Raw genomic sequence first — 19,508 nt, forward strand, 5'->3', positions numbered from 1 at the left:
CACAGTACCAACACTCAAAGCAGGTGTAGTTTGTGCAAAGTGTTGTCAAATGACGTCGGAATTTATTTTAACATTTATACAAAATGTCTCACTGTCCTAGAACAGGGTGAGACACAAAATGCCATGGGGCAATGATGCACACTTTTTGCAACCGTCTTCGAAGATAGTGCAACTACATTTTATAACAAGGAGCGCCTATGTGACTTGCAAATATGCCCCCCGCCCCCAGAGCGCACTCTGGCACAAACTGGATTGTTTGTAAATTTTTGTAAAACTGCTGTTGGTAACGTGATTCAAAGTACCGCAGTCTCTGAGTGGCAGAGCGTGGTTTGAGGAAAAGAAGCAGCAGAGCGCTACACATTAAGTGCTCAACAAGTTGCTTAAGGTTTTATCACCTGGATCAAAACAGTATTCTTCATTTAGGCACCTTTTAAGTAGCATTGCAATTGCTCTTAACTGGGAAAATTGGTTTGATTTATTTAAAAAACGTGGCGAAAAAATGTGACGAGAAACTTTCCAAGAAATGTTCCCAAATTGTAAAAATTTAGTAAGGTGACAAGGAAATGACCTGGAAATTAGCTGAGGGGAATCACTAGGGGCTGTTTACACGGCATGGTTCTTGTATGAAATGTTAAACCTTTGTTGCGGTTTGGTCTCCAGTTCATATATTAATGGTACTTGCAAAACACATAGTGCTCTGTGGTTGCAAATTGTGACTAAATAATAACAGCGGGAGCTCTGCAAAAACTCTGCTTTGTGTGTGTGTGTGTATGTGTGTCAGAGGGCTGCAGGAGAGAGCGAGAGAACTGAAACGGTAATGGCTTATAAAAACGATGTGACAATTTATACTCAACATTCGCGATATAGTATAGTAGTATAGTATATATAGTATAGTATAGTATATATCGTGCATTGAACAACTCGCGATACCTCGAGTATATGCAATATATCCTTCATCTTAATTGAGGTGATAGAAAACATTGAACATAATGTTCATATTAGGGCATGTGGTAAACTACTTCAGTGATTCGATGCTTATGCTGCCCTTCTTGGCAAGGTCACTCTTGAAAAGGAGATTTCTATTCTCGAAGAGACCTTTACCTGGTTGAATAATGGCTATAAAGAATATATATATTCATGCACTTGAAACTGGATAGTCAAGCATCAGCCTTTTATAGCTGCCTGCACAACAGCATCTGGTATTGGTCACATGTTGATGGTGCCTGTGAAGCTATTTTACAACCAAAACTGATATGATAGTTTTATACCATTGATTAGGTTTTATTATAATCTGTAATCTCTGCTCTGTCCCTTTTCTCCTACTGTGCTGCAACATGACTGAATCCTCCCAGGCCACATTTGGTGGCACTCTTGAGAATACATTAACACTCGATGACTCACTGCCTCAGGAAGCAGCGGATACAGCCTGTGAAGTAAGAGCATAGAAATACCCCTGCTCTCATAATGCAGCCTTCACTCACTGCTGTTCCTGTTTAAAAAGAGCAGCGTCAGGGCACAAGGTTACAACCCATCCCCTCTGCTCACTAAATCCTGCCTTTGAAATCAGACATGATACCTTTATGACATGCAGCTCCCTCACTCTGCTCCATGCCATCTGTTTAATGGAGCTGACTCATGATGCGCTGTTTGGAATGTAAGGAAACAACATTCCAGAGCATTCTAATTGCTGCTTCACATTTAAATTTAAATTAAATTCACTATGGATCAAAGTTTGTGATGCTGCATTGCTTTAATTGTAATGTGTTTGATGGTTTGTCAGTGCAGTGGACTCAAGAATTACCAGAAAGTTGAGTCAACATCTTCTTGAAGCAGTCTCAGCAGAAATGGAATGTTACAAGTTTCACAAAGGTTAAAATTGTTGCTGAATGACTGAATTTGATTGCATCATGTTTTATAGTGTTAATGGTGTCTAATCCTGGTATTAAGCCCAGGTGTGAGTATGAGCTGGACGACACATGTGGAAAGTCATTTGTGACAGCCAGTGGAAAAGAAGTAGCCAGCTAGAATGTATTCACGCCAATATACAGCAATAATATGTTGCCACATATATTGTTCAACTTAAATATGAAGACAACATAGAAGGAACTTATTACTTTGCATACTAAATGTCCTCTAGACTACTAAGACCTCTTTTCAAACAAATATTCATGGTTGCAGGAATGACTATGCCATCTGGCATCAACTAATCCAAATCCTGGCATGCCATATCTCAGATTCTGATGACATTAGAGCCCTTGAAATTTGGCACAGAGTCAATCAAATACAGTTTTTTAATATGGAAAAGTCCACATGTATGTCCTTTAGAGGACTACCTTTTGCACTGTTTTTTTTTCATTTTTAATGGTCAGTATTGACAAAAAAGGAGTTACTTTTCTGAAAATAATGAACCCTAAAGCATAATTTATGGGTGCACGATACTTTCAAGGAATTATGTATTTTTGACAGAAAAAAGTGCTGCTCGACACTTTTCTTTCGACCCTTTTTCTTTGCACACATCGCAAACATCGCCATATTTTATACGCAGTGTGATTGGTAGTGTTACTGTCATCCCAATGGAAAAAGTAGTTTTCACTTTTCCACTTTAATATTGCACGCTGCATTGGTGTGCACATAAAATGAGCATTTCATAATCAGGCTTTAAAAAAATATTATACATTAATGTTATATTTCTACATTCATTGATTACATTTTTTTTGTCCTAATCATAAATATAAAGTATTCATTCATTTTTGTCATGATGCCACTATGTTTTTGGATTAAAAAAAAAAGAATTATTTTCAATATGCTACATGCAAAGTAGATTTTTTTTGATGATGACAGCCTGGGATATGACAGTGATTAGCAGCAACATTGATTTTGACAGTGCACTTAGTGGAAATAGCATGTATTTTGTCCATATGCCAAATATGGTAAAGATGACATCATCAGGTGTAAAATAGTCAAAATGACAAATTCCAAATCAAAAGCCCAGAATTACACCCAGAAATAATACAATGCATGCTTTTATACTTTGATGGCTGTGGGATCAAAAAGTGCAGTTTGAATGGGTTTTAATGGAGCATTTTTTGCACTTAACAGTCTGAATGTAACAATTTAGTTTCCACAGTGTATTTTACACTTACTGAAGGAGCTGAACTGGAAATTCACAGATTAAACAAAAATACACAATCTCATGAAAATGTACGTCATATGCATGAACACAGCCAAAATGATCAAAAAAAAGATCAAAAGTGACAATGATGAGTGGTGTGTCTAGTTCAAAATATTCAAAATATTTTAACTTTTTGCGCACCCGAAAACCCCAGAAAAATGTGTCACATAGCAGCAACAGGTGTGCTGTACCACAGGGGAAACAATGGTTTTGTTGTTGTCGCTTTTCTAGCGATGTATCTGGATGTGTTCGGCCCTTTAGTCTGGAGCCCTGCTTTTAAGCCTGTTCAAAACTGATGTGACACAACGGAAAAACATCAGCCAATGCCACTGCTGCAGTGTTAATGTCTTTAATGAAAACTATGATGAAATGTATTCGTCAACGACCATTTTTCCATGATGAAAACAGGACAATGACGAGCTAAAAGTAGATTTAATAATGGAAACTATGACAAAATCTAAGTTTTGTTTTTGTTGAAGAGACAAGATGAAAGTGTCAGTCTATCGGACATTCAAAATGAAAAAAGAAACAAACATTACCAAACATCATTAAAGATATTGGCGAGGTTTAAAGCCCAGTGGTCTGACTGAGTCTCAGACTGATAAGAAGGGTAGTAAAAGCCAGAAGAAATCGATGTCACTGTTCATAAAGAACAATTTGGGAACACATGAGGAAGTGATGTTAACTCAGAGAATTGATCCAGGAACAGTGCAGTGATTTCAGGGCCCTGGTCAGTGTATGTTTTTTATGAAAAATTTAATTAAAAACAGATTATTTAGCAATAAGCGTCTGCCAATGTTAAAGCATCGCCTTCTCCAAAGAGGAGATGCTGCTGCTCTGCTCACTAAGGGTGGAGACTTTGAAGCACTTCTGGATGTGCCTTCTTAGATACTCTTGGACTGATTATTTTCTTCTTTCCCTCCAGGATCAGGCCCATGCCCATGCACCCAGCTCAGAGTCAGCAGTATGTTGTAAAGCCCAAATACTACCACACACACACTACGCACACACAGACGCACCTCCAGCCCCAACCTGAGAGGCCCATCCCCCTCACAGTGGGACATAACCCCATCCATGGTAAGTAAGTCACCTTGCAGATCACCTTTTGCTTTGATTGGGTACTGAATGTTAATGAAGCTCTGAGTGAGTTAAGAGATAGAAAAGTATGCTGTGGAGAAGATTTAGCTGATAACTGCAAGACTGAGCACCAACATTGAAAATGCATTCTAGTACTTTCTTGGCAGCCATACTAATGTCATTATGTGGGTTTCCATTACAGAAAATGCAAAACTTAAGTGGTATTTCTGAAATATCGATAAAACACAAATGTAGGATGACTGTGTTCCACTGAGTGATGTTCTACGACTTCTCCTCTGGTGATAACATTCCAAGAAACATGGTGATGGATGTTCAAACATTAGCAGCTTTATTTCAATTGCAGCCACCACACTAGCCGTCATTATTTCCAGTCCAAGGCCACGTAGGCGTGTTATGGAGCCATAATGGAAAGGCAAGCCCCTTATAGGTGGGAGTGGCCACATATGAGGGATTTCTGGGAGGTGATAGTCCATGATTTCACAGAGGAATGGTGGATTCAAAACTTTTGGATAGTCTACTCAACTTTTGAAGAGTTATGTGATGCAATAACGCCTCTTGTAGCTCCTGCTGCATCATGAGGGAGCCAGTTCCTACTGACAAACACATAGTCATCATGTGACCTAGAAAAGCCAAAAATGGGCTTCACTGCAGTTTTGTGAAATATGGCCTTTTATGAATTGCCTGAAATACCACCACATGAGTGTTAAAACTTTTTCGAAATCGACGTGTTTCCATTAGACGTATTTTGTAGTATATAGAGTTGTCTGAATATTAATCTTCAGAGACTGGATGCTGCTTGAGGTCCATAATTGTGAATGTCAGTGCTTGTATTACTGCCGAAAATGACCTGGCTTTCACTTTGATCAATACAAAAGCAGACATAAAGATTGATGAGCGGTGGCTTACCTGATTCAAGAAAGTTTCAGGTCTTAACAAGTTTTTTTATGCAAACAGGAATCCTTTGAAAACCAATGGATGCCTGCAATAAAGAAAAATCACAAAGAAAACTAAAGCAATACAGCACTGGGGAAGGTGGGAGGTGGGAGGTGAGAGTGTTGAGTGAAACTCTGTAACACCACAGTGGAATGATCTATCAGATGTTTGCTATGGAAGCAAACAGAGATAAACTGTTTGGCTGGTTTAGATGGGAGAAACCTCCAGTATGTTCGACGTGGATGCCTCTGACAAGCAAATTTCTGTCTTTTAAGAAAAGGCCATTGTCGGCCAATAAGGCTAAATAAAGAAATCCTCTTAAAGTCTACCAAGTCCCCGGTGACCAGCTTGAGTTAGTTCTAAGCAGCTTAAAGTAACCCATCGAAATACGAAATGTTTCACCTACAAGTGCACCTGTGCTTTCTAGTATGTTGTTACTGGCAGTGCTTTTACTTGGTGCCGTCCTTCTGCGTTTCATGCGTATGCGACAGATTCTATCTGGCCACATTCCCAAGTGATGCCGCCTGTGAGCCTTGCATGTGGACGAACCTGATGACATCCACTGGCGAATAATAACAACGCCGCCTGTTCTGTCCAGCTGCGTTCTCATCTCAGGTCCACTGACAAAGCGGTGGTTATTGACAAGCTGGAATGAGAATGTGTTGGACACAACCTGCCAAACTTGCTGCATGTTGTGATGCAGATGTTCCTTCCTGCCACTGCGTGCAGAAACATCCTCAGGTCAGCACAACTGTATGAGGACAGTTCAACACTCCCATATAACCGTTAAGATGTAAATCTCTTAAAGTGGCATTCCATTAACGCAAACGTCAAAGTCTGTTTGGAGGTGCTGGGAAGTACTACTGCACTGTGAAACAGGTTGTATGAAGCCTTCTGTCTCTCCAGAGGGAGCTGTGCAAAGTCTGATAAATTACTAGCCCAGCAAGTACATTTTCAAAGACTGGAAGTTTGAAAATAAAAAGAAGTTCAAGTTGTGAAGTTAGAAAGAAGTGAGTTTTGCACTCTACTCCTCATTTCTGTTTGAGGTTACACTAGTCAATACTGGCTATAACACAAATATCGGTAACACTTTGTATGAATACCACATAATGCATTATCATGGCGTTCATAGACTGTTATGATGTAATTGTAGAATGATACAGTTCTAGAAAAAATTATTTCTGTGATTAAATGCAATTTTATAATGTAAAATATAAAAATTAATCATCTGAAAGCCCTATAAAAACACAATCCTGACCAAACAAAGATGTTCTCAAAGGGATACTCCACAGAGCTACTTATGCACTGATACATCATTACAGACTTACTTAATGGACAGTTTTAAACAGAATCAAATCAGTGCAGCAGAACCAGAGATATTCTGTTTTCCTTCAAAATGTGGCACTTAAATTACCCACAGTGCAACTTCACTGCAACAGTTTGGTCAGATATTTGGCTAACACGTCTAGTACCATATCTACAATGCATTATCATGACATTCATAGTGAATTAGAATGCATTTATAATGCTTTATGAAAACACTCATAAACACACATAATGCTTACTGATGCACTATATCATGAGCCGAAAACCATTACAGATTTGACTTATAATGATTTATAGTGGCAAGGCTCTTACGTATGCTCTTGACTTGTTAAAAACTAGAGGCTGAATGCTGGGGCTTATAATGCATTATGAATATTTATACTCCCTCATTCACACATCAACAATTAACTATAGTAAGGACTCATAGTGTGATATAACAATACATGTTGTATCATAAGTTATCATTTTATGTGTTAAGTAAAGTCTTGTACATATTGATGCTTTTATAATAATTTATGCTTCATCATAATGTTTCATTGTAGGTATTAAGTAAAGTGTAATCATTTCATACATTTATAAGAATATATGCCGTGTCATAAGTTATTAAGTCATACCATACACTAGAACTGCTTTGAAATTGCATTTAGAAGACTGATTTCTGACAATGTGTCAGAGAGTTTTTAGCCACAGAATTTCACAAAGACTGGGGATTAACTGTTGCATTGTGGGTAATATAATTGCCACAATTTGAAAGAAAACAGAGAATATCTCTGTAATGACGCATCAGTGCATAAGTAGCTCTGTGGAGTATGCCTTTGAGAACATCTTCTGTTTGGTCAGGATTGTGTTTTTGTAGTACGTTCAGATGATTAATTTTTATATTTTATATAATGAAATCGCATTTAATCACTGAAATTCTATTTTTCTAGAAATGTATCATTCTACAATTACATCATAACATTCTAAAACCTTAATAATTTACAATTACATCATAACTTTTGAGATCTGTACCATTCTACATGTCATCATAACGTTCTGGAACTGTAATATTCTATTATTACATCATAGTATTCAAGAACTGTAACATTCTAAAAAAACATTGTGACATTATAGAATTACATCATTCTACAATTACATCATAACATGCTAGAACTGTAACATTCTACAAGTCCATCATAACATTCTAGAACTGTATCATTTTACAGTTACAGCTAAACATTCTAGAACCTTAACATTTTACACTTACATTCTAGATCTGTAACATTCTACAGTGATATTATAATATTCTAGAACTGTAGGATTCTACAGTTACATCATAATATTCTAAAACTGTATCATTCTACAGTTACATCATAACATTCTAGAACCCTAATAATTTACAGTTACATCATAACGTTATAGATCTGTATCATTCTACTTGACATCATAACCTTCTGGAACTCTAATATTCTACTAATATGTCGTAGCATTCTAGAACTGTATTGTTCTGTATAGCATCATAACATTCTAGAACTGTAACATTCTAAAAAAGACATCATGATATTCTAGAATGGTATCATTCTACAATTACATCATAACACGCTAGAACTGTAACATTCTACAAGTACATCACAGCATTCTAGAACTGTATCATTCTACAGTTACAAAGTACTCCTCTCAAACCTTAGCATTCTACAGTTACATCTAAACATTCTAGAACCATAACATTTTACAATTACATTGTAACATTCTAGAGCTGTATCATTGTACAATTACATCCTAACATTCTTCAACTGTGACATTTGGCAATTACACCATAACATTCTAGAACTGTAACATTCCAATATTACATCATAACATTCTAGAACTGTAACATTCAACACTTGCATCATAACATTCTAGAATTGTGAATTTCTATAATTATATCATAACATTCTAGAACTGTAACATTCAACAATAACATCATAACTTTCTAAAGCCTTAAGTCTACAACTACAACAAAACATCTAGAACTGTGTAATGCTACAATTTCATCTCGTAGAGCTATGACTTGTTACATTTACATTATAATTTTCTAGAATTGTATAATTCTACAGTTTAACACAGTGCGCTGACTGACCAATTCTACGTCATCATTCTACAGTTACATCATGACATTCTGCATCATTCTACAATAAAAAAGGAGAAAAAAAGAAATTCTTTATTGTCCCTGAGGGGCAATTTGGTCTGCAACAGCAGTCAACACAACCAATTCACACCAAAACAAATTAACAAAATTACATCATAACATTCTAGAACTGTATCATTCTACAGTTACATCATAATATTCTAGAACTGTTACGTTCTACAATAATTTTCTTGAAATATAACTTTCTACAATTACATCAAGATGAACTTTTAACACTGAAAGCCCTTGTTTTTTTAAACTCCAAATCGAGCTTGCTCCTCTACTGAAATATTACCGTATAATAACTAAACATGAAAGAACATCAGAAAATGTTGATACAATTTTATAATTTATCAGCCATAGTTCTCCTCTCAAAGCCAGACTTTTATTTTAGTAAATAGTGAATCCAAGGAAAAACCTATTACATCATTAGGAAATGATCATATAGAAACCATGGGAAAACCTAGATTGTAAATATATGCACATAGCACACACAAAAGCCTGCAGAACACATCACACGTGCTTCAAAACTGTGAGGATATGGAGAGAATACAGAGTTTGCAATTGGGCAATAACAGGATTTGTTCAAATTGCAGCCCCAGCGGTAATGGCATAAAGACTTAAGCATTGCCTGCTGCTCGGGGCTGTCGAAAATGAGTTATTAGTCTCATTTTCTGTGGGCAATTTCAGACAAAGGCAGAGTATGAGAGTTGGGCTGGACAAGATGGAATGAAAGAGCTGTGTCATCTGGGGGAGAACCCCTCAATTTGCTGGAAAAACAAGGGCCTGGCTGGATATGAATAGGGGATGGCTGTCAAGGCGGAGCCTCTGAATACCTGTTATCTACCTACTATTAAACTCTCCCTGCCATTCAGTAGACACATCGTCTCCCATTCACAGACTGAAGTGGAACTTAGTGTTGAATGGCTGCTAAAAGTAAACACTGCCAGACATTTTCAATTTGTTACCCCCTGTGCTTTATATGTTTTTATAGACAAACAGCTAATACACCACATGTGTATGGCTTAGGTTCCTCTGACGACTGCCATTGGCTGTGGCATTCCCATTTTTATGAGACACATTTTATTCCTGAGCTGCACAAACCATTTAGAGACAAAAAAAACATTTGTGGACCAACTCTGGCTGGCAGTCAAACTCTATAGATCTGACAGATCAACAACAGCTATAATTCACCAGCTCGTGGTCGGGTATTGTGGCTTGTCATAAATTCAAGGCCGAACTCCAACGTCAGACCTCGCCAGTGTGCATCTATGAATAAGTCAATATTTTTCAAAGACTCTGTAGGCTGCAGTTTGAGTGGTTGTGCCTCTGGCCACATGCAGACGGACAGACGTGGGGATATTAAAGGGGAGGTCAGCAGACAGTGTTGATGCTTGGTTTTACAGCACTGTAGACTCAAGGCAGACCCAGACGTGGACACAGTGACCCAGACCCGGTTTCAAAATAACCTCCTCAGCTCAGTTTAATTTCAGCTAGCAGTTTGTAAATGCCAGGAAAATGGCCAGACATCAAAGGTAGGGAAATGGGACATAAACACATAGAGAGAGGAGAAGACGATTGCCAACATTTCCAAATCATTCCTATTCCATACATGTGCTGGAAAAGAAGGGAGAAATAGCTGTTTTTATATATGTCTTCTCAATAAATATTTAGCAAAGCCATGCCTTATTTTCTTATTTGAAGAACAGTTCATGGCCTAACAGAAGTACGCCTTAGATCAGATTCTCTCAAAGTCCAGACTCTGGTCTGGATCTGGACGGACGGCAGGTCAATCGGGACCCAGCGCACACCTTGTACTAGGAATGCAATAATACAATGCAATGAATGTATTTCCTACTTTGAAAAGATTTTTTTTATACTGATAAATAAATTGTTAGTTTTGTCGAATTCAGTCTATTTGGTGATCGTTACAGTGACACTGGCCTGAGATTAAGCCTTAAATGTAACTGTTTTCCATGTCATTGTTGTCTATCGCAAGAGTTATACCCCTTTTACCACCAAAATTAGCGCTTTGCACAGGGGGATTTTCAAGCATGGGTGAACCCACTAAATATAGGTAATAGACTGCGTTCCCATTACTTGTGAACACACTGCTGCAGCAGACAAGCCTGCCTCTCTGTCAGCTTGTGTGTGTGGGGGTGGGGTTGTTTTGTTGGTGTATTCGTGCAGCGTCATGAGAACAGGAGAACAGTAGACAGCAGTAGGAACGGAGGTCTTTGAAAATTTTTCAGTGGTTTCTTCTTTTTATATATCTCTTACTTCAGTGTCTTTCAAACTCCGTGCAGACTAATTTGGACTGATATTTTAGCACTGCTCAGGTGAAGACGGATAGTAATCAGTAGCAGTTCATTTCATCTCACTGGTTAAGGAGCTGAAATTACTGCATTAATCAGGGTGTTGTGATGGAGGAGGGGTGTGTGTGTGCCTGAACGTAGGGGTCCAACTAAACATTTGCAACGAAGCTGCTGTCACATACATCCAGCAAGTCCCATGATCCCATAAGTTATATGCTAGTCCCACCTCTGAATACAACCCATGGGAGTTTTATTGTAAAATAGCACACCCACTGGTGGAAGACGGAATAGGTCATAAATGACTGTTGGCAGACCCAGTTTTTAACACATGAGTAGTGTTAGCAAATAGCCACAGTTGGGCCAGAACATCTTGGTTATGTTTGAGCAACAAACTCTTGGCTAAAGTTTAGAAAAAAGACCATGCTTTAGCTAAAAATAAATTCATTTGTCATTAACGTAAAGTAAGGTGATGTATCGCATGTGACGCAGGTTGACATGTCACATTTTAAAAATAACTCATTGGTGACTTTTGGTTTCCCACGGGACACGTGCACAGGTGTCCTGGATGAAAGTCTGGTGTTTGTTTGAACATCTTCCCCACATCATAGACTGTATATAAAGATGGACAACATGACAATTCCCTCAAAGTGTAACTTTTCAATGTGGATTGCCCACTGGTGTCTGTCTGCAGTGTAGATCATAAAGCACGCCCCCTCCATGTCAGTGAAAGGACATAGGCCAAACTAAAATCTCACATGAACAAGTGCACGCCAAATACATTTTTTGCTGCCTAACAAAACTACCAGTGTGGTCCTGTCTGGAAGAGAACAGTCTCAGTATGTCATAACAACTGTCCATTCGGGCTGATCCTCTAACAGCAAATTAGTATATCTACGAATGGCACCTAAATCCTCTGAGTCTATATTAATGGAAATAACACTGCAGCTTTTTCCCCTTAATGCAAGCTGAACTACACTTTGTGAGACGTGTTTGCTCCTCTAAAACAGGAAGCTTGCAGCCTTTCTTTCAGTCCTGTCTCACGCGACAGACAGCCTGTCAGCAACTGGCTTTGGTGCCACATCTGGGAAAGTTATTCCCCGTCTCCCCTCAACTATCCCTCAGCTCTCCCACACTGCCAGAACACCCTCAGACTGATGTTAATAGTCTTGGCCCTGACTGAAAGTTTGGGCAGAGAGGATCACCTCGCCATCACTACAGTGACCAAATGAGAGTGCCATGGTGGTGTGCAATCAGAGAATGGATATCTGGCAGAACTTCACCAAGTTAGAAAACACCACTATATCGTCTTTTTACATGAGAAAGTATCATTAATACTCCCTAGAAATAAACCCTTGATGATAAAAAAACTAATCTGACTGCTTTTTTTCTTGAGAAAAATGACATTGTCCTCTTTGGCTGGGCTTAATCACAGTCACATTAGGCTTGGGCAGCATGTAATATTTTACACCTTTAAACCTTCCTGAAATTTCACTAGGTAATATGACATATGATGGTATAAATATGTTGGGCTACACGCTCTTTGGCAGGGAGTGCCCTGCTTATTTTCAGCTTTTCAGACCAGAAAATATGCAATAGAAACCCACAGAATATTAAGAGAAGTAATATTCTTACACCTGTTTTCCTTATTGAAGGAAATCCAACTGTACACCTTTTGAATTCAACTTTCTCTCTGTCATTGAAGACTGATGAAGCTTAATTGCCTCGATAAGTCATCATGAAATGCACTTCATTCAGACTCAACAAAACAGAATTTAACTCATCCAAACCATCTTGGTTACTTTTGCTAGTAGTCAAGTTAGTCCACCACTGTGCCAACATTTGGTCAAAAAGTCCTTAATGCATCAAGTTAGATGTAAAAAAAACATGCTGTTATTCCCCATGCTCTTGCTCTGTTTAACAGAAAGAGGAGTGCCTGTATTTGTGACAGTACTGAAAGACAAAACTTTTTGGAACTCTAAATATCCTGGTACACTGCAATACCATGATAATGCCCAAACCAAGTCCATGTCAGTGATCATGATGTAGGCCACAAGTTGGTTTTTTTTTAGCATTTTACCTATTTAGCATTGCTTTCCTACAACATTGGCAGACTCATAATGGACAATTGAAAAAAACAAAAGATAAAATTTATCAGCCTTTGCACAGCTCTCTCAAACACTAAAGGCTTTATACAAGCTTTTTTTATTTTTATTTTTTTAAAAACAAGACTTCTTGCCACTCAATAAAGCCAGCAGCCAGAGAGGACCTTTTACCTTGGATCAGGAAACCCTGAAGAGAACATATGCATCGATTCTCTGCAAGTAGTTAACAGCCATGAGGTGCAAAACATCACAAATTATCTTGAAAATTCATTTATGTTGATCTGACTACGGCGACTGTGCTGTGCACGCTTTACCCCTGAGGCCTCTGCACTTGTATTTCCTTACATGGATCACAAACCTCCCGCGATCCAATGGAAAACATCAGAAAGAAAGAAAAGAAATATCCCCCCCTGACTTCACTATTTATGCTATAAGTCCTCTGTGGTAGTCTCTCTCTGCAGCCTCTCCAGCCTGGATAAATCTCACCCTCAACATTTTTGTCCTTCAGGTTGATTGATGTCTGTGTTGTGTCTAAGATGCTCTCCTGACTCCCTTTCCATATGCTCGACAGCCATAGAAATCTGCCAGCAACGTGCGCATACTTACAGAGGCATTGGAGTGAAGCTGGAGGAGGGAGGCAGCTGTCAGGGGATTTGGAAATGTTTTATCATTGCTGTGGCCAGGGAACCTGCTGCTCACAGACTTGACAAAGTCGTTTTGACAGGCTGGGATGGGTGTGATTGTTAGACTGCATAAAATACGGTGATTCTTGAAAAGCTGTTAGAGGACAATACGTCGTTTGTCCTTTTATTTTGTGAAGAGAATTTTTAGTGGTTTTCGAGGCATATTCCCCCGCAACACAGGTATCTGTTCTACCTGTTGGCAACCACATTAAAGTAACTGCTGCAAACAGACATGATAAGTCTATCACTAATTAAGCCATTGGTTGCTTTGGATATTTCTCAGTGTTGTTCCAGATGGGCCTGACAAATTGAACTGGCGTTTTCTTCTTAAGGCATCATTTGGCTGCGTGTTTCCTTTGTCCTTCCTTGTCGGCATTCTTCTTTTTTGAATCAGCCGCTATCCTAACAGCTGCTTTTTTAAATCTCCCGCAGTGGGTCGCAAGCATAACACATCATCAAACGTCAGAACCGTGCGTTCATGTCTTTTCAGCTTTTACTCAGACCTTGTTTCAGGTCTGTTACTACCTCCGTTACCCGCTCAGAGGTAAGATTACACTGTCCCCCCTTTCTGTGATTCAGCGTTATACAAAGAACAGCAAGGCAGCATAACAGCATGATATCCCCGCCTTGAACAGGCAGGGTAGAAGGGATTATAGTTGTCCTGATAGTAACCTGATATTAGAACCAGAGACTTAAACACCTTACAACTGGAGGTTGTCAAAGACCCAGTCTTTAAGGTTTTAATAATAGAAAAATACTACTTTAACATAACTAAGGCATTTGAGTAGTGACATTACTTTTGTTCTGCTGCTTTCAGACACCTTTTACAAGTATTCAGCTGAACCCAGAGCAAATAGGTGCGATTTCTTTCAAAAACACAGGAAAAAGGAGATGAGAACTTTGGTAATAAATGTTTCACAATTTGCAATAAATTAATAGATTTAGAAAATTATTATTTTCAAAAGCTTGGAAAATAGGAAATAGGAAAAAAGTTGGGAAAAATGCCTAGGGAAAAAAGAAGAAAGCAGATCAGCTGTATTTATATTATCATTGTTACATTTTAAAAATTTTGTTAAAAATTGTCTCATTTTTTAAAGCCCTTTTCCAAGCAATTAGAGTTTAAAAATATTTTTTTATTCTTTTTTTTCAAATGTTTTTCTACTTTTCACTGATTTCTTGCTAATTTTTTTTTTTTTTTAAGTTTTACAACACTATTCAGAAAAATAACAGATTGTGAACTGAGAGTCTCCCCATTCAGACTCACCTTACTTTGCCTTCTCCTTCCTAATTCTTTTAGGAAATAATCTTTAAGGGAATTGGGGAAAACCATGTTTAGACTTGAAATTGTCTATGTCCATATATGGTCCTGGCAGAATTTCTGAAACCACCTTTCCATTGGCATCTGCTTATAACCCCTAAATCACATTAGAAGTTAATTTTTGCACCTATTAGCGAATGTTAAGGTAGCCTCGGGGCGTCTTATCCAGTGGTTTTTCCTGCCTCTCAGGTTTAGAAAACATTCCTCCGGCTGCTTGGCGTCGCTCCACGTGTCTGCACTCTCTGGTGTGAACAGCTGACAGCCACAGACAAAGCAGTGAGCGCTGGAGACAGGGGTTTGGAGCTGACACAGGGATGCCAAGAACAACCGCGCCGGGAAGAGATATTAAAAGTGAATTAAGCTGAAAGAATTGGAGGAAAAAGCTAAATTTACCTGAGGGGATGTATGTAAGATTTTGGTGTACAGTAAGCAGACAGATGAAATGTGTCAGACACTTTGAGATGGGATCCAGGAACTCTGTCAAAGCTTGTACTCATTACTCATCTCTTCTTCCTGTCAGTCTTTACTCAGGGCTGGCTTTTATCAGGGCGGAGGAAAAGTCAGCGGACAGGGAGACGGATAGCTTTTGTACTTCTAAAGACTACTGCTTCTTCCTCCTTGTCTCATTGCAACCTTTTGGAGCCTTTTTCTTTATTTGAGGTGCTTAAGTTCCCGAGAATAGTTTGCTAAACCTCAACAGTAAAAACTGAGGAGAAAGAATGAGAGGAAAACCAGAGAGCAAGGAGAGCAGGCACAGAAGCTGAAGGTAGCATGCCTGCTGTTTGTCTGTTTTGGAATAAAGCTTGGTATGCTCATATGCCAATGTCCACCTCTCAGAGACTTCTAATGAAGAATTGGAAGACGTCCCAGAGTTTTGTTTGCCGACTTCTCTCTCCACAATTTTTTTTTTCTGTATTCCTGCTCACGTTTCAGAGGCGCCACTGGATTTAGGAGCAGTGGAAGAGGAGGAGAAACAGATAGAGAGGGATACTTGGAAGTGTATAAGTACAGGGAGGAGACACATCACACGCTTTTTTCAGAATTGAATTTAACAAAGTCCTTTTTTTTTTTTGTTTTGACTGGAGCCTCGTCGGTTGATTGTAACGAGCTCGAACTTGTGATTTCACATTTTCCAATGGATCAAAGAGTAACCAGACTGCTGCTCTATCTCCCCCTCGTCCTGCTTTCTGCCATGTTTTCATCTGCAGTGGGGAACCATACAGGAAGGATCAAGGTGGTCTTCACGCCAACCATCTGCAAATTAACCTGCATTGGAGGCAGATGTCACAACAACTGCGAGCTGGGAAACACCACCACCATCATCAGTGAGAACGGCCACGCCACTGACACCCTGACAGCCCCCAACTTCAGAGTAGGTAAGTGATCCTGACTCCTGTTTAGCCCCACTGACATCCTGTATTTTCACCAGTCCGCACGCAGGCACGCACGCATGCACGCACGCATGCACGCACGCATGCACGCGCGCGCGCACGCACTTACCTGTATGGATATCTTCTAGCCAGCTGTGATCTTTGAGCTGATGATGAAAAACATATTTGTTGATATCAGAATCTTTAATTCAACTAACACATTAACTTACACAAGCAGGCTTCAGAATACTGTTGCGATCACACTCAGACTAAATTACATGCTAAAAACACAGCATTTCTTTATCTCCTGTCATCTGTGATCACCGGGTAGCATACACTTGTTTATTGTATAACGTCATTTGAAGTGCAGCTAACTGCAGCTGTATAATACCCTTCTGCCAAAGGGTGCTGCTGTTCTGCCAAGTTTGAAGGGCTGTCCCGAATACCATTTTCTGAGCCCTGGAGCGTTAGCATCAATCAGCAGCGAATAATCAGAACTTTGGTCAGGGGGTGTTTGACAACATCATGCCAATACCTTGTGCTTCAGAGCTTCACCGTCAGGTGGGTGAGGGAGAGACCATGCGCTTCATGGATGAGGGAGGATGAGGGAGAGATGGGATTTTGACCCCTAACAGTTTCAGTGTTTCAGGTGAGAGAGAGACACTGTGCATCACAGAGCTTCAGTGTTAGGGAAGAGAGCGCCTGGTGTGCCTCCGACTGCTTGTCAGCTATTATGACACTTTATAGTTTGTAAGGCTTAAAAAACATTCAACAGTTACGCGGTACAACAATTTGTGTCCAGAACTCTAAATTAGTCTGTTATGCGATATCAGGTGCTGACAAACTGATGGAATATTGTCTTTGTTAATTAGTGGCAATAGGACAATTCACAACTATCGGTATCAGCCGAGCTCCGCTCTGATAGCGGCGCAGGCAGCGCAGCCTCCACCGGTCACAAAGAAACATTCATCCCCACATCTGACCGAGCTGCAGAGGGAGGATGAATCAAATTATCAGTGGGTGCAGCCCCAGAGAAAGCAAGTTTCTTCAGCTGTGTGACTGTATCTAATGTTTAATGTATTGTTCTCCAGTTTAACATGTATTCAGGCTACATGAATTTTGGGCTGGTCCACACCAGTAGGGACAGCTAACACCAGCTGTGTAGGCGGAAGTGAAGGTGACGAAAGTCAGTGGCCGCCACTCTCTGTTTCAAATTAAAAATCCTCCTTTCAAATGAAAAGCCCTTAAGCGTTTTGTACATCACTGGTTCCAAACCTGGGGGTTTTGACCACATGGTGGGTTGCCAAAGCTTCCCAGAGGGTCCTGTCTTGTATCACCTCTTACTGCCCGTTTCCCTCTCTGTTCTACCATCTTATATCCCTTCAATATACTATTTTTAAAGACATGTTTAAACTCATTAAATGTTTTGCATGTTTTCAGTTCCACACTATAGTTGTTCCATAAATCAACTCACTCCTTTTACTGTAATACAATGATATTTCGTGTTAGTCCTCACAAACTGTTTCTTGAACAGAAAAGTTCCTCTCACATCATGTGAATTTCTCTTGATTTGAAACAACTTTTGGACATTATGAGGAATAAGATTTTTTAGCTCTTTACATGATTTGAATTGTTTTGAAGTCAACCAGATCCTTAAATTTAAGTACTTTTAATCTGATAAAAGTGGATTTGTGGGGCATCTGGTGGCTCAGTAGATAGAGCAGGCGCACCATATATGAAAGCAATGTCCTTGCTGCAGTGGCCTTGGGTTCAACTCCAGCTCACAGCCCTTTACTGCATGTCGTGCCCTCTCTCTCCCCCTTTCATGCTGTCACTCTGTCCTATCTAATAGAGGCAAAAATGCCCAAAAAATAATCTTAAAAAAAAAGAAAAAAGTGGATTTGTTGATTCTCTGTAAGAGTTGTTGTTTACAATTCTTAAGGCTCTTTTTTGAAGGCTCAAAACTGGATTTGTGGTTGTCTTACATGTATGTTCCCACACTTCCACACAGTAAGTTATATCTGGAAGGACAAAGGTCCATTACAGGGTGTATAATGAAGCCTGTTTCAGGAGATCTTTGACCTTATATAACATTGCAATTGACTTTGATATAGTGGCCTTGAAGTATTTTACATGTGGTTTCTAGCATAGTTAATTGTGTATAATTACTCCAAAAATTTTGATTTCAGACACTCTTTCAATTTCCATGTCATTTATCATGAGTTTTTTGTTTGGGCCAGTCAAGCAGTTCCCAAAAATTATAAATTTTGTCTTATTTAAATTCAGTTCATTTTAGTTTTATTTATTATACAAAAATCCTGTACAAAGTTTCAGAAAATATCAGGAAAACTCATCTCTGATGCAATATTCACATGAAATAATGTGCTCAAAATTGATCATGATTGCTAATTTAACACAAACTGCAGTTAGGCATTTGAGTTAATTGCACAGATTATCAGTTTCTCTTTTGTTTTTGTTATGAATTTAATATAATTTGAAATATCCCTAAAATACAGTACGTCCTCTGTTTACTCAATGATAATAAAGGATTCTTCTAAGGAAATATGTTGGGAACCACTGTACACAGCCCAGCCAAATACTTGGTTTGAACCACGTCTTGTTTCACTTGTGACTAAACTATCACTTCCCTCCTGCTTCCAGCGTCTGTTTTGAAATGTGATATCCATGTTCCAGAACCCACTCTGTACTGTACTACAGATAAACCTTATGTTAAACTGACACTGATACTCTCTTCTGACTGGTTAGACTGATGATGAATCCAGCCAATCCCAAGCATCATTTTTCAGATATATATTTCCAAATTGGAAGAAGTCGACAGATATTGTTTTTCAGGGCTGATACTGATACTTATTACTAGTAGTTAATGAAATCAATCACCAGTATTTGGAGTTGATATGCATTTACAATAACAATGAAAATCTTTCTGTCAGTATTTAGAATTTGAAATAAAACAAACTCTAACACAAAACTTTGTTAAACTGCTTTTAGCAAATATTAAATCAAAACTGAAACTTTCAACTTCAT

At 38.9% G+C, this 19,508-nt stretch overlaps 1 protein-coding gene across 4 annotated transcripts in view; it reads left to right on the forward strand.

Annotated features, from left to right (window-relative positions):
- The window catches only part of ltbp1 (latent transforming growth factor beta binding protein 1), a 147,010-nt gene that overhangs the window by 47,469 nt on the left and 80,033 nt on the right, over positions 1-19,508 (forward strand). For all 4 annotated transcript variants that reach the window (XM_088086239.1, XM_088086240.1, XM_088086241.1 and 1 more), the window contains exons 4-5: positions 4,098-4,249; positions 16,302-16,469. In XM_088086239.1, the coding sequence (XP_087942365.1) occupies positions 4,098-4,249; positions 16,302-16,469 (320 nt within the window). The remainder of the gene's footprint in view (positions 1-4,097; positions 4,250-16,301; positions 16,470-19,508) is intronic.

The sequence above is a fragment of the Plectropomus leopardus genome, chromosome 13 (genome assembly GCF_026936395.1).
Source record: "Plectropomus leopardus strain MGB_pleo_1.0 chromosome 13, ASM2693639v1, whole genome shotgun sequence".
Lineage (NCBI taxonomy): Eukaryota > Metazoa > Chordata > Actinopteri > Perciformes > Serranidae > Plectropomus > Plectropomus leopardus.